The sequence below is a fragment of the Neolamprologus multifasciatus genome, chromosome 15 (assembly GCF_963576455.1).
Source record: "Neolamprologus multifasciatus chromosome 15, fNeoMul1.2, whole genome shotgun sequence".
Lineage (NCBI taxonomy): Eukaryota > Metazoa > Chordata > Actinopteri > Cichliformes > Cichlidae > Neolamprologus > Neolamprologus multifasciatus.
In genome coordinates, this window is record NC_140453.1 from 28885739 (window position 1) to 28906596 (window position 20858).

The 20858-nt window shown below is 46.5% G+C and overlaps 1 protein-coding gene across 5 annotated transcripts in view; it reads left to right on the top strand.

The window, feature by feature from the left end:
- ptprfa (protein tyrosine phosphatase receptor type Fa) overlaps nucleotides 1–20858 on the top strand; it is a 381399-nt gene that overhangs the window by 199430 nt on the left and 161111 nt on the right. For all 5 annotated transcript variants that reach the window (XM_085133098.1, XM_085133099.1, XM_085133100.1 and 2 more), the window contains one exon: nucleotides 12258–12446. In XM_085133098.1, the coding sequence (XP_084989224.1) occupies nucleotides 12258–12446 (189 nt within the window). The remainder of the gene's footprint in view (nucleotides 1–12257; nucleotides 12447–20858) is intronic.

Sequence of the window (20858 nt, forward strand, 5' to 3'; positions counted from 1 at the left end):
TCTGCTCACACTGAGAGACTTCCCAGCTCTTTTAATTTGCCAGGAAGATCTTATTAAGAGCACATACCTCCTCCAGAGAGGTACTCTGGCATCTGCTTGATTAAAATGATGGATGGCGATGGGGATATGCTGTCTCAGAGAAATTGTAAGGCTCAGAGAGGCATTTTGTCTTTCCAGGCCTCTCAGGTCACCCTGTGTCTGCCTCCTCCACACTGGTGAAATTTTGGCATCACTGAAGGCGCCAATGACCTGAGGCTAATGTAGCACCACTCGAATGCCAAGAGTCTGCTCAGTGGTTGGTTGGGCACTAATAGCTGTCAAGTGTGACATCAGTTAACTGATCCCAAAGCTTTTCAATTGTTTTCAAGCAGCTTTGGGGTCAAGAAAGCAACAGGGCAATAAAATACATGCTCACAGTGCAACCAGAGGAACCGCAGAGCAATTCTGCTAGAACATCATTTAGGCAGTACACTAGTTTATATTCCTTTTATGGATATTCAGATGGATTTTTGTTAACATAATTTGTTACAGTAAGAAATGTCACGTTATACAGAAACGCTGAAAGCCACATGTCAGGAATCACAAGTGCTCATGTACTGTGAACCATATGTTGCACTTGTCACAGTGAAACATATGGTTCACATATGGTGCGGTCCAAAATATGCTGAGCTGAAGCCAATCAAAAAACAATACTACCTATGTGTCCGAGTAACAAAGCAATATATGACAGTGCATATAAACATTTATGCAATCATGTGGAAAAACTGAACTGAAGCATCTTGTCGAACCACCTGAAGCAGCAGCGACTTCATGCAATCCTTTTGTGCATCAGTCTGTCGCATCATTGTGTTCAGTGGAGGTGTTGTTTAGTTCATTGAGATCTGTGGGCACTCGTTTATACACAGCTCACTTAAGCTCTGACCACAGCATTTGAACTTTGACAAAACCTCGATTCTTTTCTTTGTCAGCCCTCCTGTTGTACATTAGCTGCTGTAGTCGGGGTCCATGTTGCTGAGTCAGTGTTAGCCAAGCTGTAGCTTCTGCACAGGCCTCACATTGGACTGCAGTAAACTTACAGAGGAGGTATAGAGAAAAGCTGCCTCAGTGACTACAAGGTGTCCGTGGCTGTAAAACTAGGCCAGATCACTATCCCTCTACCACCATCCTTAACAGCTGGTATAAGGTGTTTGTGTTGACATGTTGTCATTTTTGCCACACATAAACTGCATAGCTGTCACTGTTCTTTTTAGAGAGAACAGGCTTTCTCCTGGCAGCCCTTCCAAACAGTCATATTTGTTCAGTCCTCTTCAAACTGTAGAAAGGTAAGGTTATTATTTAAAACAACATTTACATCATATTATGTTATTTTATATATCCGACCTATATACTGCATGTTACTGTAATGCAGATTTGGGTGAACATGAGGTTTCCCAACAGAACATCGCACTGTAACATTACTTTTAGTTGGTTTGTTACACATAAACACCAGAGAATATTACACCAAAAATGGTGACAAACATATTTTATACTTGGTGAAAATTCAGTTTTTATCTTCTCTCCAACTGTACATGAGACATGAGATATGATAGCACAGTCCACAGGTACGGTGGATTTTTAGCATGTACCTTCATATTAGCTGTATTATAAGTCATTTTATACTACAGGGTGGGCCATTTATATGGATACACCGTAATAAATGGGAATGGTTGGTGATATTAAAGTCCTGTTTGTGGCACATTAGTATATGTGAGGGGGCAAACTCCTCAAGATGGGTGGTGACCATGGTGGCCATTTAGAAGTCGGCCATCTTGGATACAACTTTTGTTTTTCCAATAGGAAGAGGGCCATGTGACACATCACACTTATTGGTAATGTCACAAGAAAAACAATGGTGTGCTTGGTTTCAACGTAACTTTATTCTTCCATGAGTTATTTACAAGTTTCTGACCACTTATAAAATGTGTTCAATGTGCTGCCCATTGTGTTGGATTGTCAATGCAACCCTCTTCTCCCACTCTTCACACACTGATAGCAACACTGCAGGAGAAATGCCAGCACAGGCATCCAGTATCTGTAGTTTCAGGTGCTGCACATCTCGTATCTTCACACCATAGACAATTGCCTTCAGATGACCCCAAAGATAAAAGTCTAAGGGGGTCAGATCGGGAGACCTTGGGGGCCATTCAACTGGCCCACGACGACCAATCCCATTTGCAGGAAACTGTTCATCTAGGAATGCTCGGACCTGGCACCCATAATGTGGTGGTGCACCATCTTGCTGGAAAAACTCAGGGAACGTGCCAGCTTCAGTGCATAAAGAGGGAACACATCATCATGTAGCAATTTCAAATATCCAGTGGCCTTGAGGTTTCCATTGATGAAGAATGGACCCACTATCGTTGTGCCCCATATACCACACCAAACCATCACTTTTATTGGTCCAACAGTCTTGGAGGGATCCATCCAATGTGGGTTAGTGTCAGACCAATAGCGGTGGTTTTGTTTGTTAGCTTCACCATTCACATAAAAGTTTGCCTCATCACTGAACAAAATCTTCTGTGTGAACTGAGGGTCCTGTTCCAATTTTTGTTTTGCCAATTCTGCAAACTCTGTGCAGCGATCTGGGTCATCCTCGCTGAGATGCTGCAGTAGCTGGAGTTTGTAAGGGTGCCATTTGTGAGTAGCTAATATCCGCTGAAGGGATGTTCGACTAATGCCACTCTCCAGTGACATGCGGCGAGTGCTACGCTGTGGGCTCTTGCTGAATGAAGCTAGGACAGCCACTGATGTTTCTTCATTAGTGACAGTTTTCTTGCGTCCACATTTTGGCAAATCCAACACTGAACCAGTTTCACGAAACTTAGAAGCAGTTTGCTAACTGTAGCATGGGAGATGGGTGGTCTCGTAGGGTGTCTTGCATTGAAATCTGCTACAATGACCCGGTTACTGCGTTCACCAGATATCAACACAATTTCGATCCGCTCCTCACGTGTTAACCTCTTCAACATGTCAATGGCTGTGAACAAAGAGAAACTTGTAAATAACTCATGAAAGAATAAAGTCACGTTGAAACCAAGCACACCATTGTTTTTCTTGTGACATTACCAATAAGTTTGATGTGTCACATGGCCCTCTTCCTATTGAAAAAACAAAAGTTGTATCCAAGATGGCCGACTTCTAAATGGTCACCATGGTCACCACCCATCTTGAGGAGTTTGCCCCCTCACTTATACTAATGTGCCACAAACAGGACTTTAATATCACCAACCATTCCCATGTTATTACGGTGTATCCACATAAATGGCCCACCCTGATTGTACAAAGGGAATCTGGGATGCAAAATAAAAAGGGATCTTTCTGCTTCCCATCATGAGCATCGTTGTTTCATGTGCAAAGTATTCCCTGGCAGCCACAGTCACTGTGGGGAAAGTCCTTTGTGAAAATGATCCCCGTGTGCCATGTCAGGTTGCTGAGAGACGGTCTGCCTGCTGCAGGGCTGCAGAGGTGCAGTACATGTTTGAAATAATCAGGAGAATTCTCCTAACCTGGCTGCTCCTGTCCTTCCACCACACTGAGGTCAGAATAAAGCTACCACATGATCTGGAGCCCACTGTCTATCAAAGCTGTCTACTTTTACACAACTTTCTTTTCATCAGCTGAGTAACTTTGCTACCTTTTTACCAAAAAGAACTAAACTGATGACCACAGCTCCCATTTTATGTGCCAATAAAGTCTAAACAATATTAACAAATGGAAGTGTTGCATACCGCAAAAAACAACCAACAGAATGAAGTGGGACAAATTGCTTTTGTCTTATAAGAAGTATCAACAATATCCTTACAAATACAATCTTACCTCAATTATGAACCTCTAAATGGTCAGTTCAATGTTGCTTTATGTCTGTGCAACCTGCAATCAACTTTGCAATCATTATCTTTCTTAAGTCTACCTTGCCTGCAGTGATTTCTTCTCCTCTTGGCAGATGTAAAATTGCTTATTGCTGCTGTCACCAAAGCTAAATTGAGATAGAGAGTTTTGTTGTGTCAAAGAGCTTTTGTCAATACGACAACAACGTGAGGCCCATGTTGCCAGGTCAGCGGCTCAAGAATAGCTTATAGTTGTTAAGCTGCGGGATCAGCGCGCACAGCGATCTGTAACTACTAAAACACTTTTTGGTATTAAACTACAACACATGTCTGCAGTCAGCCTTTAAATGAATAAGGTGCACCTGTTGGCATTTTATTGTTTTTATAAAAGCATTGAATGAGCAGCCATTAACACTACTGTAGCTTTATTCCCAGCAGATAAACATTTGCTGACAAGAGTTTGAAGATGACCATCTTATTAAAAATTCAAAAAACGGTCTTTTTGTGATTTAAACCAGAGGTCTCCAACCTTTTTTGCGCCACGGACCGGTTTATGCCCGATAATATTTTCATGGACCGGCCTTTAAGGTGTCGCGGATAATACAACAAAATAAAACGAGTACCGGTACCGAAAAAAAGAAGATTTATTCATAACGGACGTGAAAAGACCCAGGAAAACCGAGTTAACGATAAAAACGATAACAAAATAACGCTGAAAACCCTGAAAACTATACATTTCACACCTGAGCCTCAACTCTCGCGGCCCGGTACCAAACGACTCACGGACCGGTACCAGTCCGAGGCCCGGGGGTTGGGGACCGCTGCTCTAAACGTCTCAGATTTTTCTAGACATCTGTATAACATCCTGAAAGGAGGATGTCTTTTTAAAGGCCATTACTGAGCAGAACACGACATCATGGATTGGTGAATTTGTAGTTTATTGCATTTCAAGACCTATTTTCTTACTCCAGCCCACCTGTTGAACTCAACCCCATCTCGCACCATCAGGTCTAATCAGGGTTTCCTCTGTGTTTGTGGAGCTGTGGCTGCTGGGAGGTGTGGTTCATCTAGAGCCTAAATACCTGGCCACAGCACAACACTGAGCTTGGTGTGCACAAGTCTATTGGCTCTCATTAGCTGTGCCGCTTTGCACCAATACAGAGGCGAGGGATGCACCCAGGCTGTAGCTTTTAACTGCCTCTAACAGTGTATTAACCATTAATTCAATTTAAAGAGGTAATAAGAAGGTCTTTACCTTCCCATTGCACAGAATGACCATAATGCACCTGTGAATCACTGATTACCTGGCTGGCTGCTAACAATTTGTTTTCTAGCCTCTGTTGTGGGTCAAAATCTCCCACTGAACTGTTATCACCCCCCACTCCAGTTATTAAGTCAGCGCAGCCTACTCATCCCTGTTGTGTGACTTTATTAAGGTGAAATTAAGCCCACAACTAACTTTAAATACCACCGTTTAATAAGGCCCACTTGACAATTTTCAAATTCTGAACTAATAGCTTTAAAATTGCTTAATAACTCCTATATGTCTCATGTAGAAGGACGATAAAATGTGTATCCAGCCCCATCTGCTCCTCGTTACGTTACTTGCTAATCAGTGTTATTAGTCCGCAGCATATGGAAACTGTCTCACCAAATGGACTACATGCTGACTTTTCTAAGCAGGAAAATATCAGTGCAAACTGATTTGAAAGCTCACATATAGAGCAACATAAATCCATAGCAGGAAGCTGATTGAAGTGTTAAATTCATTGAAGTGGAAAAATCCGTTTTGTGTGCAACTTGAACTGTCTCTGAGATGAGCAGTGAAATGTTTCACTCCACTGCCGACCTCTCCTGCATCGCACCACAGCCAGTATTGTGTTTATTTGAACATGCTGGTATAACATTAGTGTGGCATCTTGATGCCTCAGTTTGAGCTCGGCGTTAATTACCTGTGCAACCCTGCAGAGCTGCAGGCTAACTGTACAATACTGCGCTATACTAGCAATGAACTTTGTGGAATCACACAAGAACCTGAAGCAGGTTTATAGTTAGCCGTGGGCAGGTGATCCCTGTATCATGTCACTCCAGTTCTTCATTAATAATCTGCCATATCCTGTATGGACTTTTAAAAACAGCCCCACTGTGTGTTCCTTGTTGTCAGTTGCATTAGACATCTCTGTCAGTTGCAGCACTATCATATTTTCCTTAAAGACACACACAGCCTGGTGGACGATGGGCTCAATTGCTTGTTTTGAGTTTTATTGTATGCAACATGCTGCTTATTTTCTAAATCCAGAGTAAAATAGACCAGCGGTCCCCAACCCCCGGGCCTCGGACCGGTCCGGTCCGTGAGTCGTTTGGTACCGGGCCGCGAGAGTTGAGGCTCAGGTGTGAAATGTATAGTTTTCAGGGTTTTTATTGGTTTTCAGCGTTATTTTGTTATCGTTTTTATCATTAACTCGGTTTTCCTGGGTCTTTTCACGTGTGTTATGAATAAATCTTCTTTTTTTCGGTACTGGTACTAGTTTTATTTTGTTGTATTTATCCGCGACACCTTAAAGGCCGGTCCGTGAAAATATTGTCGGGCATAAACCGGTCCGTGGCGCAACAAAGGTTGGAGACCGCTGAAATAGACCATGGCGCTCTGCCTTAGGGTGCCTACTGCACTTCTGTTCACTTGGTTTCCAATCAGGTGAGATTGTCGTGGTTCAAACATTCAGTTCAAAGCTTTAAAAACAGGAAACAGGAAACAAATGAGGCTACATCCATCACTTAAATACAGTCTATGGCTAACGATGCTAATATCCACCGTCATTGCTTTTTCTGATTTTTCTGTGTGTTACACAAAGACAGCCACTGATTAGAGATAATATCTCCTGATGTGATCAAGGCTTGCTGATGATTTCCTGCCTTAGTTGTCAGAAAAGCTTTGGGACTCACCTTTTCATCTATTCACTTTACTGTTGACTCAGTTCGGTGTAAATTGAAAATACTGTTCACCTAATAATGATGCAGTTTTCCTTCTTGACAAAACCTCCATGGGTTTCATTTAAGACACCTTTTAGGGCAAAGTATTTCCATTTGAGGGTGAAGAAAATCCACTTCCTCAGCTGAATGAAGTGAAAGCGAATTACTTTAACGTTCAGCTAAGAGCCTGAGCTCAGCTCAACATTAGAGGCTGTCAGAGGTGCAGGCTGCGAAGCTGTTAAGCTTAGCGAAGTGATGGACTGTCATATTAGGAAAAATGTTTCAGTGCGTGACGCCCACCTTAATGTGATTTTTTTTATAACGCTGGTATTTTGGCAATTTAAATAAAAAAATCATAGTTTTATGTGATTATGGTTTTTTGTGCGTTTGTGTTTTTGTAAAGTGTTGGGTTACTCTTCTTCCTGCCAAAGAGCTGATGTAAAGGAGCAAGCCAGAGTGATCGACAGCAGCGGTCAGATGACACATTTCTTTACAGTATTAGGCTGTATGCAAACAGTCGTTGACTGACAGCCAGTCAGCTGTAGCACAATGCCGTCTCCTCTTGTGTTTCAGTAATGCAATAACAATTCTATCCTATTCTAACAAACTTTAATACAAAATATTTCTCTCTGAGTCACAGCGGATTGAGCTGTAGAGCTTAAAAACACAGTCATTTTCTCCTCTCAACTTTGTGCCTCTCTTACTGCACTCGCAGAGCACATGCATGAATATCAGGTGTCTTGGGAGGAGTGCAAAATCCATATCCAGCTTTGCTCTATTGTCATGGAAAATGTCAAAGATTCAGTTCTCTGTAGTCGTTAGCGGGAACAAAATCATCTGAGACAGGATGCTGTAGTGGTTACTCGCTTTCAGACTGCATATTTCAGCTGTCTGATAAATAAATACAAAGCATTTCCAAACTCTCTCAGCTTCCTGGGGAAACTGCAAATAACCTTCTACTGTTGTGTTCACATTAAATCTGCAGGAGAGTTGCCACTAATCGATGCAAATAGTGGCCGATATGCATCCGCTCGAGTTGAAAATATCTTAACCTCAGCAAAGAATTTACATGGTACTATGAGCTGGATTCTCCTGAGACCACCTTGTACCAGCCAGAAATGGAGGACAAGCTTATTGTCACCATTTGTGAGCAGCGGGAGCTGTTTGATTCTTTTAAATAGAGACTGGAGCAAAGGGCAGAGCAAAGGGCAGAGAAAATAAAAGGCAGTGGGACTTCCTGGTAAGTTCTGAGAATCTGTTACTGTTGGATATTAAGGGAAGGTGCAAAGGGAGCCCTGGGGGCTGTAGTTATGCTTATATCATAAAGTGTGTAGTAAACTGTGTAGTTATCAGCTAATGCATTTATGAGTGTATTGCACAATAATTTAAGTAAAATACTCTGAATATATAGACACTACAAAAAGTGTAGCAGGTATTTTGGAAAGTCTGTTAGTGATCATGTTTACTATCATATTATTGTTCACTGGAAAATCCTTCAAGAGGCACCAAAATTGAGAGGTCTCCTTCAATGAACTGTCTGAAGTGAAGCCTAGCAGGTGACTGGCAGCCAGAACCCTAAAAATACATAACTGTAGTTCTTAATATAATCTGAAAAGTGAGTCCATGTTGTTGCAGCATATTAATGACTAACCTCGTATTGTGGATGGATTATCTCAGTTGTTCTCCTGCTGAAGTTTCCGTTTACAGCATCCTGCCATGAGATTGCATTTGTCTCTAACCATAAGGAACCATCACGTTAACTTTCATCCAGTGGAAAAAAGTTAGCTTCACTGTGTTTATGCTAACATAGCTGTGTCGCTAGCGATCACGTAACACATCATTATATACCAGCTATCCCAACTTCAGTAACCCTACAAACGTCACTGCTGTTTAGTTTTCTGTCTTCATTTATGTTGGAAGTGATAGCAGAGCTGTACATTTGAATTTATTCACAAATCTCTCAGTCAGAACATGCTATATCATGCTTAGGTGGAAGCTAGCGAGCTAACTAGCGAGCTAACTTCCTGCTAACTTCTAACTCTGTTAAATGTAATAAATCCTGTTTTCATGGATGGATGTTAAACTGAATTGTTACACCTGGTAAAGCAGCAAGACTGATCATTTTATTAAAGATGAAAGAATTTAGACAGTTTTTAACTCTTAGTGATGCTGCAGTGTTTGTTTGACTTTGGGACCTGAAAGTGACGGAGTTTAGGACCCAGATTACTCTGCGAGGCTCCTGAGTACGGCAGCCATAATGCTCCGACAATCCATCAAGCGGTGCGGCTTCGAGCTTAGCAAAGTCGTACTAATACTGCACCTTATAGGCCGAAAAGACACGGTAACCATCTAGGATTGACTCACTTTGGAGCCAGCCCCAAGTGGCCACTAATGGAATTGCAGTTTTTTGTCCCTTTGTGCATAGGCTCCATGTTTTCATCCTGTGTACCCCCCGCCAGCAGAGACCATGACAAATGCCTGGTCTCGTTTGCTTTCTGTGTGGAGCAGAGGAGCTGTTTGTTGATGTTGAAAATCTTCCAGCAGCTTTGAGGCATCTTGGCTGTCACCTCTCTTTCGTTCCCTGGGGTTTTAATTTTATACGTGTCACCACAGTATCTTTCCTTCCCTCCTCACAACTCATTCTAAGCTCTTTATTTTAGGCTGTCATGGCACAGTGAGCTCGTCAAAGTGTGAGCTAAAATGTTTGAAAAATCTGCATCATGGTCTTTTAGAGCGTAACACAGGGTCTTCTCAGGGTAGTAGGGTTGTCATGATACAAGGGTTTCAAGCTCAATACTAAGGAAAATACTCACTACTTGTTATCATCTTTAATGCCACAGGGAAAAATGTCAAAAATTAAAGAAACTTTTTAAAATAAAAACTAGAACAGTACAAACAATATCAGTGACAACCATATTTTTAAGTTGATTGATGTAGTGCACAATACATCAATGTAACTTTCAGGTTTATATCAAATATTTAAGATTTTCTAAAGTACTGACAAAAAATAGACAAACATATTGTGGGTATCTAGTTTCAATTAGATAATGTAGCAGTAAGTGAGTATACTGTATACTGCAGAGGCTCACAGCAGGAACGTGATGTAAATTGATTCAACTTTATAAATGTGGTCATTTATAATCTTGCATTGACCTGAACTTTTAACTTTTGATTTGTGCTTTTATCAGTGTTGGGGAGTAACGGAATACATGTACCACCGTTACGTATTTAAAATACAAAATATGAGTAACTGTATTCAGTTACAGTTACCGTTTAAAAAGGTGGTATTTAGAATACAGTTACTTTGTTGAAATAAATGGATTACACGGCGGTACTTCCCTGTTTCATATTGTGGCGGGTCAGGACTGTTTGGGTTTTGTTTGACAGCTACGTTCTGTTGTTCCAGGCGGCAGCGTTATGGTTGCCATGGTTACAGGGTGCCGCTCTCTCTCTGTGTTTCCTGGGTGAGAGAGCGCCTGTTGTTGTTGTGCTAAGCTAACAGGCAGAATGCTACAGGTATAGCTCTAAAGAATGTAGCATCATGGGCAGTGTAGTCCGTGCTGCAGGGAGAATGGACTGCCATACCCGTTATGTGTCTGTGAGCGAGGGAGGGAGAGAAAGGAAAAGTACGAGCTGTCATCGAGCAGAAACGGGAGCTGGAAGCATGTAAATATAATAATAACCACTGCAGCCAAGAAGAGAGCCTGACGAGCCCAGCTGTAAGTAAGCTATTAAGACTCGACTGTACACCGTGTTCGTGTTTTCCTCTGAAACAATAAGTTCTGTTGGAGCAGCCTTTCAACGCTTCTCTCTGTCTCTGCTAGCAAAGTTGACCCAGACAACAAAGTAAAGCTAGTTTTCAGCTACGAGCCGACACAGAACCCACCGTATTAGCCAGAGGTCCCTTTACTACGGTTCGGAGCCGCGGACCTTCAGTAACAGTACTAAATCACAGCAATAGTACATTCATGTAGTTGTAAACAGCATGATAATATATTAAGTAATCCAAAGTATTCAGAATACGTTACTCTCATTGAGTAACGTAACAGAATACGTTACAGAATACATTTTGGGGCATGTAATCTGTAATCTGTAATGGAATACATTTTAAAAGTAACCTTCCCAACACTGGTTATTGAGAAGTTATCTTGGATTGCTGATCACAGAAACCATCCCGACCTCTGTGGAGAACAGCCACAATGTAAAATGTTATATGCTGACAGGCACCAAGGAAATTATACTAATGTTAAATTAGATGTTAAATGTGTGCAGTGGTTTTTATTTGCGAACTAACTGAGGCAATTTAAATGACAAAGAAAAGATTTAAGTTTAGTCTTAAGTGGCTGACAAACCGTAACGACCCTTCAGGCCTCGTATGTAGTGCCGCCTCTCACACTAGCTGCTTCATGCTGAACTGTTGAAGAATGATGAAAAGAGCTGTACCAGAGTCGCTGCTTGTTAACCTGCTGTGTTGAAATGATTCCAGCTTTTTGCAGTTTCTATCGGCTCGCTGATGTAATTATCAGCTAAAGAAACTTCTTTTAGCTGCAGGTGATGTCTGATTTTGTTTCATATCAATGTATATCAAAACTCTCCTGTTTGTAGAGCTTTGATGAATTTGTTTATTCTGTTTGCATATTTTTGTTATAACAAGAAGGTAATTGAAGTAATGGTTGTGTATGTGTACTGCTTCTTGCTATATGGAAGGATGGAGTATACATTGCTTGTTACTTGCACTCAGTAACAGCAGCTTCTATCAGCATGCCCTGCACTCGTGTGGGGTGAAAGATGTGCAACGCCTGATACTGAAAACAGAAAATCCTTCAGGGTTTGATAGTTTTGTAGCTGAAGGTTAAAGCAAACCTCCAGAACCTTCTTTTCTGTTATTTACCCATGACATAGTTTTTATCTTGAAACATCTCTGCAATGCTGTTTTTAAGAAAAGATTACAGGTTAGAAATCTAAATAATTTTGGTTTATTATATGAGAAGAGCTCAAGTATGTAAAGCTGTCCTTCCTCGGAGGCATGGACAGAGGTGTGGAATGGGATTTTCAGCCTGTGATTTTATTACATTTGGTCTGTAATTTGGCAGGATTGTGATCTGACTGCACCGAGCGTGGCAGATTATGCGTGCTTGGTAGGAGCCTTTTTCCGTCACAATGCATTTTACCGGCAGTGAAATTGCATCGCCCTCGCTCTCGTTCACACAGATCCATGACGAGGAATTCTGTGGTAGGATTAGTCATGCAGTGGCCCCGCCATACTTACATTAGAGCTGGATTTCACTGTGTTTGAATTTCACAGGGGGAAACCTTACAAGCTGAAGGTTTGTGGAACGAGCAGAGAAAATCTGACAGAGCCAGGCTGAGACTCGTCTGTATCGTGTCAGGAGTGCTGATGTGTGTTTGTCTGTCTTACAGAGGACCAGATACCACACGGCTTCCCCACCATAGACATGGGCCCCCAGCTGAAGGTTGTGGAAAGAACGCGCACGGCTACAATGCTGTGTGCAGCCAGCGGAAACCCCGATCCAGAGATCTACTGGTTCAAAGATTTCCTGCCTGTGGACATTAGTAGCAGCAATGGGCGCATTAAGCAGCTGCGATCAGGTAAAGCACTCATCTCAGTCGGTCCACACACAGATTTCTGTTAAGCAGTGAGAGGCACAGATTCTTCAGGCGTTAATCGTTCATTTTTAATTAGTAGAAAACCTGTTGAAACGGTGCAATCGTGAGAGTTTGAGGAGAATCCACACATCATAATAACACTGCACTGTCTGTGCAATATAATATTTATATGTATTGATTGAGAGTCCATTTATATTTTCACCAACAAGAGGGATGTACTAAGGAGTGTCAGAGTATCACGGTTCTCCCTTCGTCTGGTTAGAGCATCGTACTAACTTGTATCGGCTATGCAGACGTGAAAAGCACATAGTGCAACATATAAATTCATTTTATTCATCCAACCAAGGAAGTTAATAAAGTTACAGATAAATACAAGTATGTTTACTCTGTGCTCTGTGCAGCTTCATATATATAATCTTTAAAAAAATAAAATAATGGATGTTCCAGCCCTATTTTAAGTGACGCAGAGGGGAAAACTGCTTCTCAGGCCTCCTGCTGTGACGCTTCAAATGCAAGTATTGTCTCGAGTAGATGCAATCAGTTCCAGCAGCCCCGTCGGAGCTGGAACATGATGCAGACTTTGAGATACTGACATAGTCTCAGAGGAACAAGCCTGAAGACGGCAACATTCAGTTGCTCCATTTTTACAGAGGAAGAGTGAAACTGAAGCAGCAGAGGAAGTTGATGAAGGCGGCTGTAAAACCAGCTAACCGGGGTTTTAGGTTTGGTTGAGCGAGTATAAAGTCTGGCTGAGTAGTACACTTCTCCGAGCCTGGGACTTCTCTGGGACCTCTCCAAGCCCGGGACCTCTCCGAGCCTTGGACCTCTCCGAGCCTGGGACCTATCCAAGCCCGGGACTTCTCCGAGCCCTGGACCTCTCCGAGCCCAGGACTTCTCTGGGACCTCTCCGACCCTTGGACCTCTCCGAGCCTTGGACCTCTCCGAGCCTGGGACTTCTCTGGGACCTCTCCGAGCCTGGGACCTCTCCGAGCCTGGGACCTCTCCGAGCCCGGGACTTCTCCGAGCCCGGGACCTCTCCGAGCCTGGGACCTCTCTGAGCCTGGGCCCTCTCTGAGCCTGGGCCCTCTCTGAGCCTGGGACTTCTCTGGGACCTCTCTGAGCCCGGGACCTCTCCGAGCCCGGGACCTCCCTGAGCCTTGGACCTCTCCGAGCCTTGGACCTCTCCGAGCCTGGGACCTCTCCGAGCCTTGGACCTCTCTGGACCTCTCCGAGCCTGGGACCTCTCCGAGCCTTGGACCTCTCCGAGCCTGGGACCTCTCTGAGCCCGGGACTTTTCCGAGCCTTGGACCTCTCCGAGCCTTGGACCTCTCCGAGCCTGGGACCTCTCCGAGCCTGGGACCTCTCCGAGCCTTGGACCTCTCCGAGCCCGGGACCTCTCCGAGCCTGGGACTTCTCCGAGCCTTGGACCTCTCCGAGCCCGGGACTTCTCCGAGCCTGGGACCTCTCCGAGCCTTGGACCTCTCCGGACCTCTCCGAGCCCGGGACTTCTCTGAGCCTTGGACCTCTCCGAGCCTGGGACTTCTCCGAGCCTTGGACTTCTCCGAGCCTTGGACTTCTCCGAGCCTTGGACCTCTCCGAGCCTTGGACCTCTCCGAGCCCGGGACTTCTCCGAGCCTGGGACCTCTCCGAGCCTGGGACTTCTCCGAGCCTTGGACCTCTCCGAGCCTGGGACCTCTCCGGACCTCTCCGAGCCTGGGACCTCTCCGAGCCTTGGACCTCTCCGAGGCTGGGACCTCTCCGAGCCTGGGACCTGTCCGAGCCTTGGACCTCTCCGAGCCCGGGACCTGTCTGAGCCTGGGACTTCTCCGAGCCTTGGACCTCTCCGAGCCTTGGACCTGTCCGAGCCCTGGACCTCTCCGATCCTGGGACCTCTCCGAGCCTGGGACTTCTCCGAGCCTTGGACCTCTCCGAGCCTTGGACCTCTCCGAGCCCGGGACTTCTCTGAGCCTGGGACCTCTCCGATCCTGGGACTTCTCCGAGCCTTGGACCTCTCCGAGCCTGGGACCTCTCCGAGCCTTGGACCTCTCCGAGCCTGGGACCTGTCCGAGCCTGGGACTTCTCCGAGCCTTGGACCTCTCCGAGCCTTGGACTTCTCCGAGCCCGGGACCTCTCCGAGCCTGGGACTTCTCCGAGCCTTGGACCTCTCCGAGCCCGGGACTTCTCCGAGCCTGGGACCTCTCCGAGCCTGGGACCTCTCCGGACCTCTCCGAGCCCGGGACTTCTCTGAGCCTTGGACCTCTCCGAGCCTGGGACTTCTCCGAGCCTTGGACCTCTCCGAGCCTTGGACTTCTCCGAGCCTTGGACCTCTCCGAGCCCGGGACTTCTCCGAGCCTGGGACCTCTCCGAGCCTGGGACTTCTCCGAGCCTTGGACCTCTCCGAGCCTGGGACCTCTCCGGACCTCTCCGAGCCTGGGACCTCTCCGGACCTCTCCGATCCTTGGACCTCTCCGAGGCTGGGACCTCTCCGAGCCTGGGACCTGTCCGAGCCTTGGACCTCTCCGAGCCCGCGACCTGTCCGAGCCTGGGACTTCTCCGAGCCTTGGACCTCTCCGAGCCTTGGACCTCTCCGAGCCTTGGACCTCTCCGAGCCCGGGACTTCTCCGAGCCTGGGACCTCTCCGAGCCTGGGACTTCTCCGAGCCTTGGACCTCTCCGAGCCTGGGACCTGTCCGAGCCTGGGACTTCTCCGAGCCTTGGACCTCTCCGAGCCTTGGACTTCTCCGAGCCCGGGACCTCTCCGAGCCTGGGACTTCTCCGAGCCTTGGACCTCTCCGAGCCCGGGACTTCTCCGAGCCTGGGACCTCTCCGAGCCTGGGACCTCTCCGGACCTCTCCGAGCCCGGGACTTCTCTGAGCCTTGGACCTCTCCGAGCCTGGGACTTCTCCGAGCCTTGGACCTCTCCGAGCCTTGGACTTCTCCGAGCCTTGGACCTCTCCGAGCCCGGGACTTCTCCGAGCCTGGGACCTCTCCGAGCCTGGGACTTCTCCGAGCCTTGGACCTCTCCGAGCCTGGGACCTCTCCGGACCTCTCCGAGCCTGGGACCTCTCCGGACCTCTCCGATCCTTGGACCTCTCCGAGGCTGGGACCTCTCCGAGCCTGGGACCTGTCCGAGCCTTGGACCTCTCCGAGCCCGCGACCTCTCCGAGCCTTGGACCTCTCCGAGCCTTGGACCTCTCCGAGCCCGGGACTTCTCCGAGCCTGGGACCTCTCCGAGCCTGGGACTTCTCCGAGCCTTGGACCTCTCCGAGCCTGGGACCTCTCCGAGGCTGGGACCTCTCCGAGCCTGGGACCTGTCCGAGCCTTGGACCTCTCCGAGCCCGCGACCTGTCCGAGCCTGGGACTTCTCCGAGCCTTGGACCTCTCCGAGCCTTGGACCTCTCCGAGCCCGGGACTTCTCCGAGCCCGGGACCTCTCCGAGCCTGGGACTTCTCCGAGCCTTGGACCTCTCTGAGCCTGGGACCTCTCCGAGCCTGGGACTTCTCCGAGCCTTGGACCTCTCCGAGCCTGGGACCTCTCCGAGCCTTGGACCTCTCCGAGCCTGGGACCTGTCCGAGCCTGGGACTTCTCCGAGCCTTGGACCTCTCCAAGCCTTGGACCTCTCCGAGCCCGGGACCTCTCCGAGCCTGGGACTTCTCCGAGCCTTGGACCTCTCCGAGCCCGGGACTTCTCCGAGCCTGGGACCTCTCCGAGCCTTGGACCTCTCCGGCCTCTCCGAGCCCGGGACTTCTCTGAGCCTTGGACCTCTCCGAGCCTGGGACTTCTCCGAGCCTTGGACCTCTCCGAGCCTTGGACTTCTCCGAGCCTTGGACCTCTCCGAGGCTGGGACCTCTCCGAGCCTGGGACTTCTCCGAGCCTTGGACCTCTCCGAGCCTGGGACCTCTCCGGACCTCTCCGAGCCTGGGACCTCTCCGATCCTTGGACCTCTCCGAGGCTGGGACCTCTCCGAGCTTGGGACCTGTCCGAGCCTTGGACCTCTCCGAGCCCGCGACCTGTCCAAGCCTGGGACTTCTCCGAGCCTTGGACCTCTCCGAGCCTTGGACCTCTCCGAGCCCGGGACTTCTCCGAGCCTTGGACCTCTCCGAGCCTGGGACTTCTCCGAGCCTTGGACCTCTCCGAGCCTGGGACCTCTCCGAGCTTGGGACTTCTCCGAGCCTTGGACCTCTCCGAGCCTGGGACCTCTCCGAGCCCGGGACCTCTCCGGACCTCTCCGAGCCTGGGACCTCTCCGAGCCTTGGACCTCTCCGAGGCTGGGACCTCTCCGAGCCTGGGACTTTTCCGAGCCTTGGACCTCTCCGAGCCTGGGACCTCTCCGGACCTCTCCGAGCCTGGGACCTGTCCGAGCCTTGGACCTCTCCGAGCCCGGGACCTGTCCGAGCCTGTGACTTCTCCGAGCCTTGGACCTCTCCGAGCCTTGGACCTCTCCGAGCCTGGGACCTCTCCGAGCCTTGGACCTCTCCGAGCCTGGGACCTGTCCGAGCCTGGGACTTCTCCGAGCCTTGGACCTCTCCGAGCCTTGGACCTCTCCGAGCCTTGGACTTCTCTGAGCCATTTAATAATTCATTCAGATACTAGCACCCAGGCCTGTCAGTGTCATACTGTTAGTGTTGAACAGTTTCTGTCTTACTGGATATAATAAGTCTCTTAATGGGATTTGGTTTGTGTTTACATGCATTTATAGACTCGTGACCACAGCACAGACGACTGATCACAAAAATCACATAAAAAATAACAACACTTAAGGTGAAGTAAGCAACAACTGCAGTTGCTAAGAGTAAAATACACATTAAGCAAATGATGGAGGCTAATGTTTCCTACTTTGAACAGAACCTGATAGATTCAGTAATTACCTGAGCAGCACCTGTGCAGGATTATTGGCGTGCCAAGAGTGCTTAAGACCCCACAGACGGTGATGAATGTTAAAGCACAGGCAGCCCTGTGAAGCAGCTCTGTGAGGAGGCTGCCAGCATCCAAAGAAGGAGATAGTGCATCATTGCACCAATCCGGGCTGAGCGGCTCACAGCAGAGCTGGATGGCTGAGTAACCAAGCACCGCGCAACCTATCAGCTGCCCTTTCTGCTCACTTTCTGAGAGAAAATAGAAATGTTTGAGTCTTGCCAAAACTCGTAAGCACCTACGCATCGTTGGATCGGCTGTTCAGGTTCAAACATCCCTCCCAGCTTTGCAGCAATGCTAAGAAGCAGATTTCGCATCTCAGCGGGCCCGGGGCCCCTCCTGAGGCTGCTTGCATCTCAATACAGGCTGGAGACGAAAGGCTGAGAGACATGCTCTGGGACATCGCTGCCACTGAAGTTCACCCCCAGGATTTCCCAAGTCACAGTCAGGGCCTCAGGTAGGGACAAAAATGCCATATATTATTAACTGAACAGCACGGCAATTTGTTTTAATTTGGTTCATAGAGCCCCACTGTCACACGGAGTCCCTCTGCAGTCGAGCACAGATGGCTTCCTTTATTGGGGAAATCAGAGTTATCCAGTGGCACGCCAGCAAAGTGAAACAGATAAAGTCAGCCCCTCAGAATTATTCAAATGATTTGTTTCAGTAGCTTCATTATAAAGACAGTGACTGTATTAGTTCCTTTTAAATGCCTTTGGTCCATTTAAAACTGTCATAGCTTCATTCGATCAATCTGAGGCCTTTGCTCTGTTTGAAGAAAAAAACATAAAAATCTGCAGTTTTTTTCTGCCAATATTTCAATAAAAGATGTGAAACATGAGGGACAAAGTTTCAGGATGAGATCTGACTGTGCGGGGGGACAATGAGAGAAGAGGAGCGATGCAGCCCTGCAGTAAACGTGCAACGTTCACCTCCACAAACCTGTGACTCAGCTGAACTACTGCGAGTCACTGAAAACCTCTGAGACCACGTTTTAGAAATCAGAGAGAAATCAACTTTAATTTGTAGGTGAGACTTCACTAGCAAGGACCACAACCTTCATACTTACTACTGATAATGTAAAAATGACAGATAAATGAGAAGCAACACTCAGGGAGTGGCTGCTGCTTACGTAACACCTCAGTGGGGACTGAGCTTGATAGGCGGGCTGGTTTACAGACGTCCTACAGGAAGGTTTGAGGTGTGATCCTGCTCATGAAATCTGGAGATCACACTTCAGTTATTTTTGCTGCCAGATGTTCTTAAACTGGTATTCCAGTCGTGTAGAACTGGAGTTTAAAATGGTGAAGATACAGATTTTAAACCAAAAGAAATCCAAGCAAAGATTATCTGACTTTTCTTTTCTTCGGATCAAGCTGACAGCACACAGAAAATCTTTCTTCTGAATATTTCCAACTATTTCAGCCTCAGTCTGTGAGGTTCAACAAGAAGACAAATAAGCACCTGATAATCTTATAATTCATCCAAATTCAGTGAAGATGCAATAATTCAGTGTGCAGTTGTTTGGTTTTGGTTAACCCCTAGTTATGAACTGACTACCAAAAGGCAAAAACCAGCTTAAAACTTTGCTTAACTTCAACTGTGACTAAAAAAATAGTGGATAAGGATGAGAATAATACAGACTTTGAAGTCTACAGGTAAAAACGAAATCGTCATTGTTATTGGATACTGCTCCTGATGCTGGGCTCAGACTGCAGCCATCACGGTCACATCAGGATAATGTAGGGCAGGCTGAGGGTGACAGTGGGCATAGCATGTTTTATCCACCAGGGACGGGAAAGACGACCATGACAGAATTATTTTCCGCTGTGATTCCTTCAATTCTGTGAGTTTGAGTAATTAGGCATCAACAAGACAGCACCACCTTAGTTTAAAGACCTATAAAGAGTAAGGATCACGCCAGTGCAGCTGGATGGAGCTGTGAACACAGCAACACATGCCCGTAGTATCTGCTTGTCTAACCAGCCTCAGGAGCAACATGCAGTCTGATTTGTCTCCAGATTTTATGACTCTGTAATCGGCTGATCTGCGTCAGCGACCACCTCAACAGATAAAGATGTTGTGTAGTCTGAAAGCAGCATCATTACTCCGCATTGAAACCGATACATCAACGTCAGCCCCTCTAACAGCCAGTCAGAGGATATGTTGGGTTTTTGCTTCATTCTGCTTGGAAACGGAAACAAAGCTGGAGGTTTTACTTTACACAGCTTCACACAAGGACTCTGATGTTCTCAGCTGATACATGAAGAACTGCACTCACTCTTGGTGGACTCTACTTCGCAAACAAAATAATCCTTCCAATCCAAACATTGTGAAAATATAATAAAACCGTATTATTTTTCACAATGCTGCCCTGAACCTGTCATAACAGACTTCCTGCTGCAGCGGATCCGTCCAGCTGTCAGGCAGCTGTGAGAGGGAAGTCATGGCAGGTCTCGGTAATGTCCAGCCCCGCTTTCTGGAAGCTGCTGATGTCTCCTTCATCAGCTGACGGGGCCACACAGCTTCCAGGGCTCCTCCTCTGCTCTTTCTCACCACCTGTATCTGACACTTTGTTTTCCTGTCAAAGCGGCTGGTTTATTATCCAGATCAGGAGGATCTGCATAGTAACCATCCCTCTCTCGTCCGTTTGTTGCATATGACCTAATATGCTCAAATGGTCCCTTTTACGTACACCAGTAAACTACAGAACGAACAGCAGCAGGATGAACAATTAACATTATGTAAATTTGAGTGTTGTGTTTGAATAACAACAAGCTGTAATTGTAATTATAACTGAACTCTCCTTAACAGCGTCTTAACCAGCTTCAGGGGTGAAGATGAGGTTCATGTAGCTGTTGACCCGAAGTTTCATTCACCTGCAATAACAGTTTGCTTAACTGCAGCTTATTAAAATCAATTATCTCCATTAAGAGAGGAACTGTTGGCAGCTGTCTGCTTCATGTGCTCTCTGCAGCCCAGAGCCTTTCATGTTATTGGGATTATATATATATATATATATATATATATATATATATATATACATATATAAAATTTAGAATTAAAGATGGTTTTAACAAAGTGGAAAGTCCACTCTTTGCAGATTCATGTGTGCATTTAGTGTGCTCGGAGCCTTCTTATGTGTCTGTGATGCAATAACGATGTTAACCATCAGACAGCTCCATTACACGTATAATCATAGGCTGTATATAAAAGATGGACACTGCAGTTTTGGTACCATCTTGGCTTTAGACACAAGCCATCATTTCTCCAGTTCTGAGAAAGTGACATGCCAGTTGAAACATGGTGTTTTTTAAACGTTTTTCTTTTAAATACGAAAAAAGTATTTAGTGAGGTCATGGATGTAATGAACAGTAGAGTCATTTTGTGTTTGGCCACTAGAAAGAATACAGATTATGTACTGGTTTCATTTTACACCTCGGAGTGAAAGGAGCGCATCGTTTGTATTTAACCAGGAGGG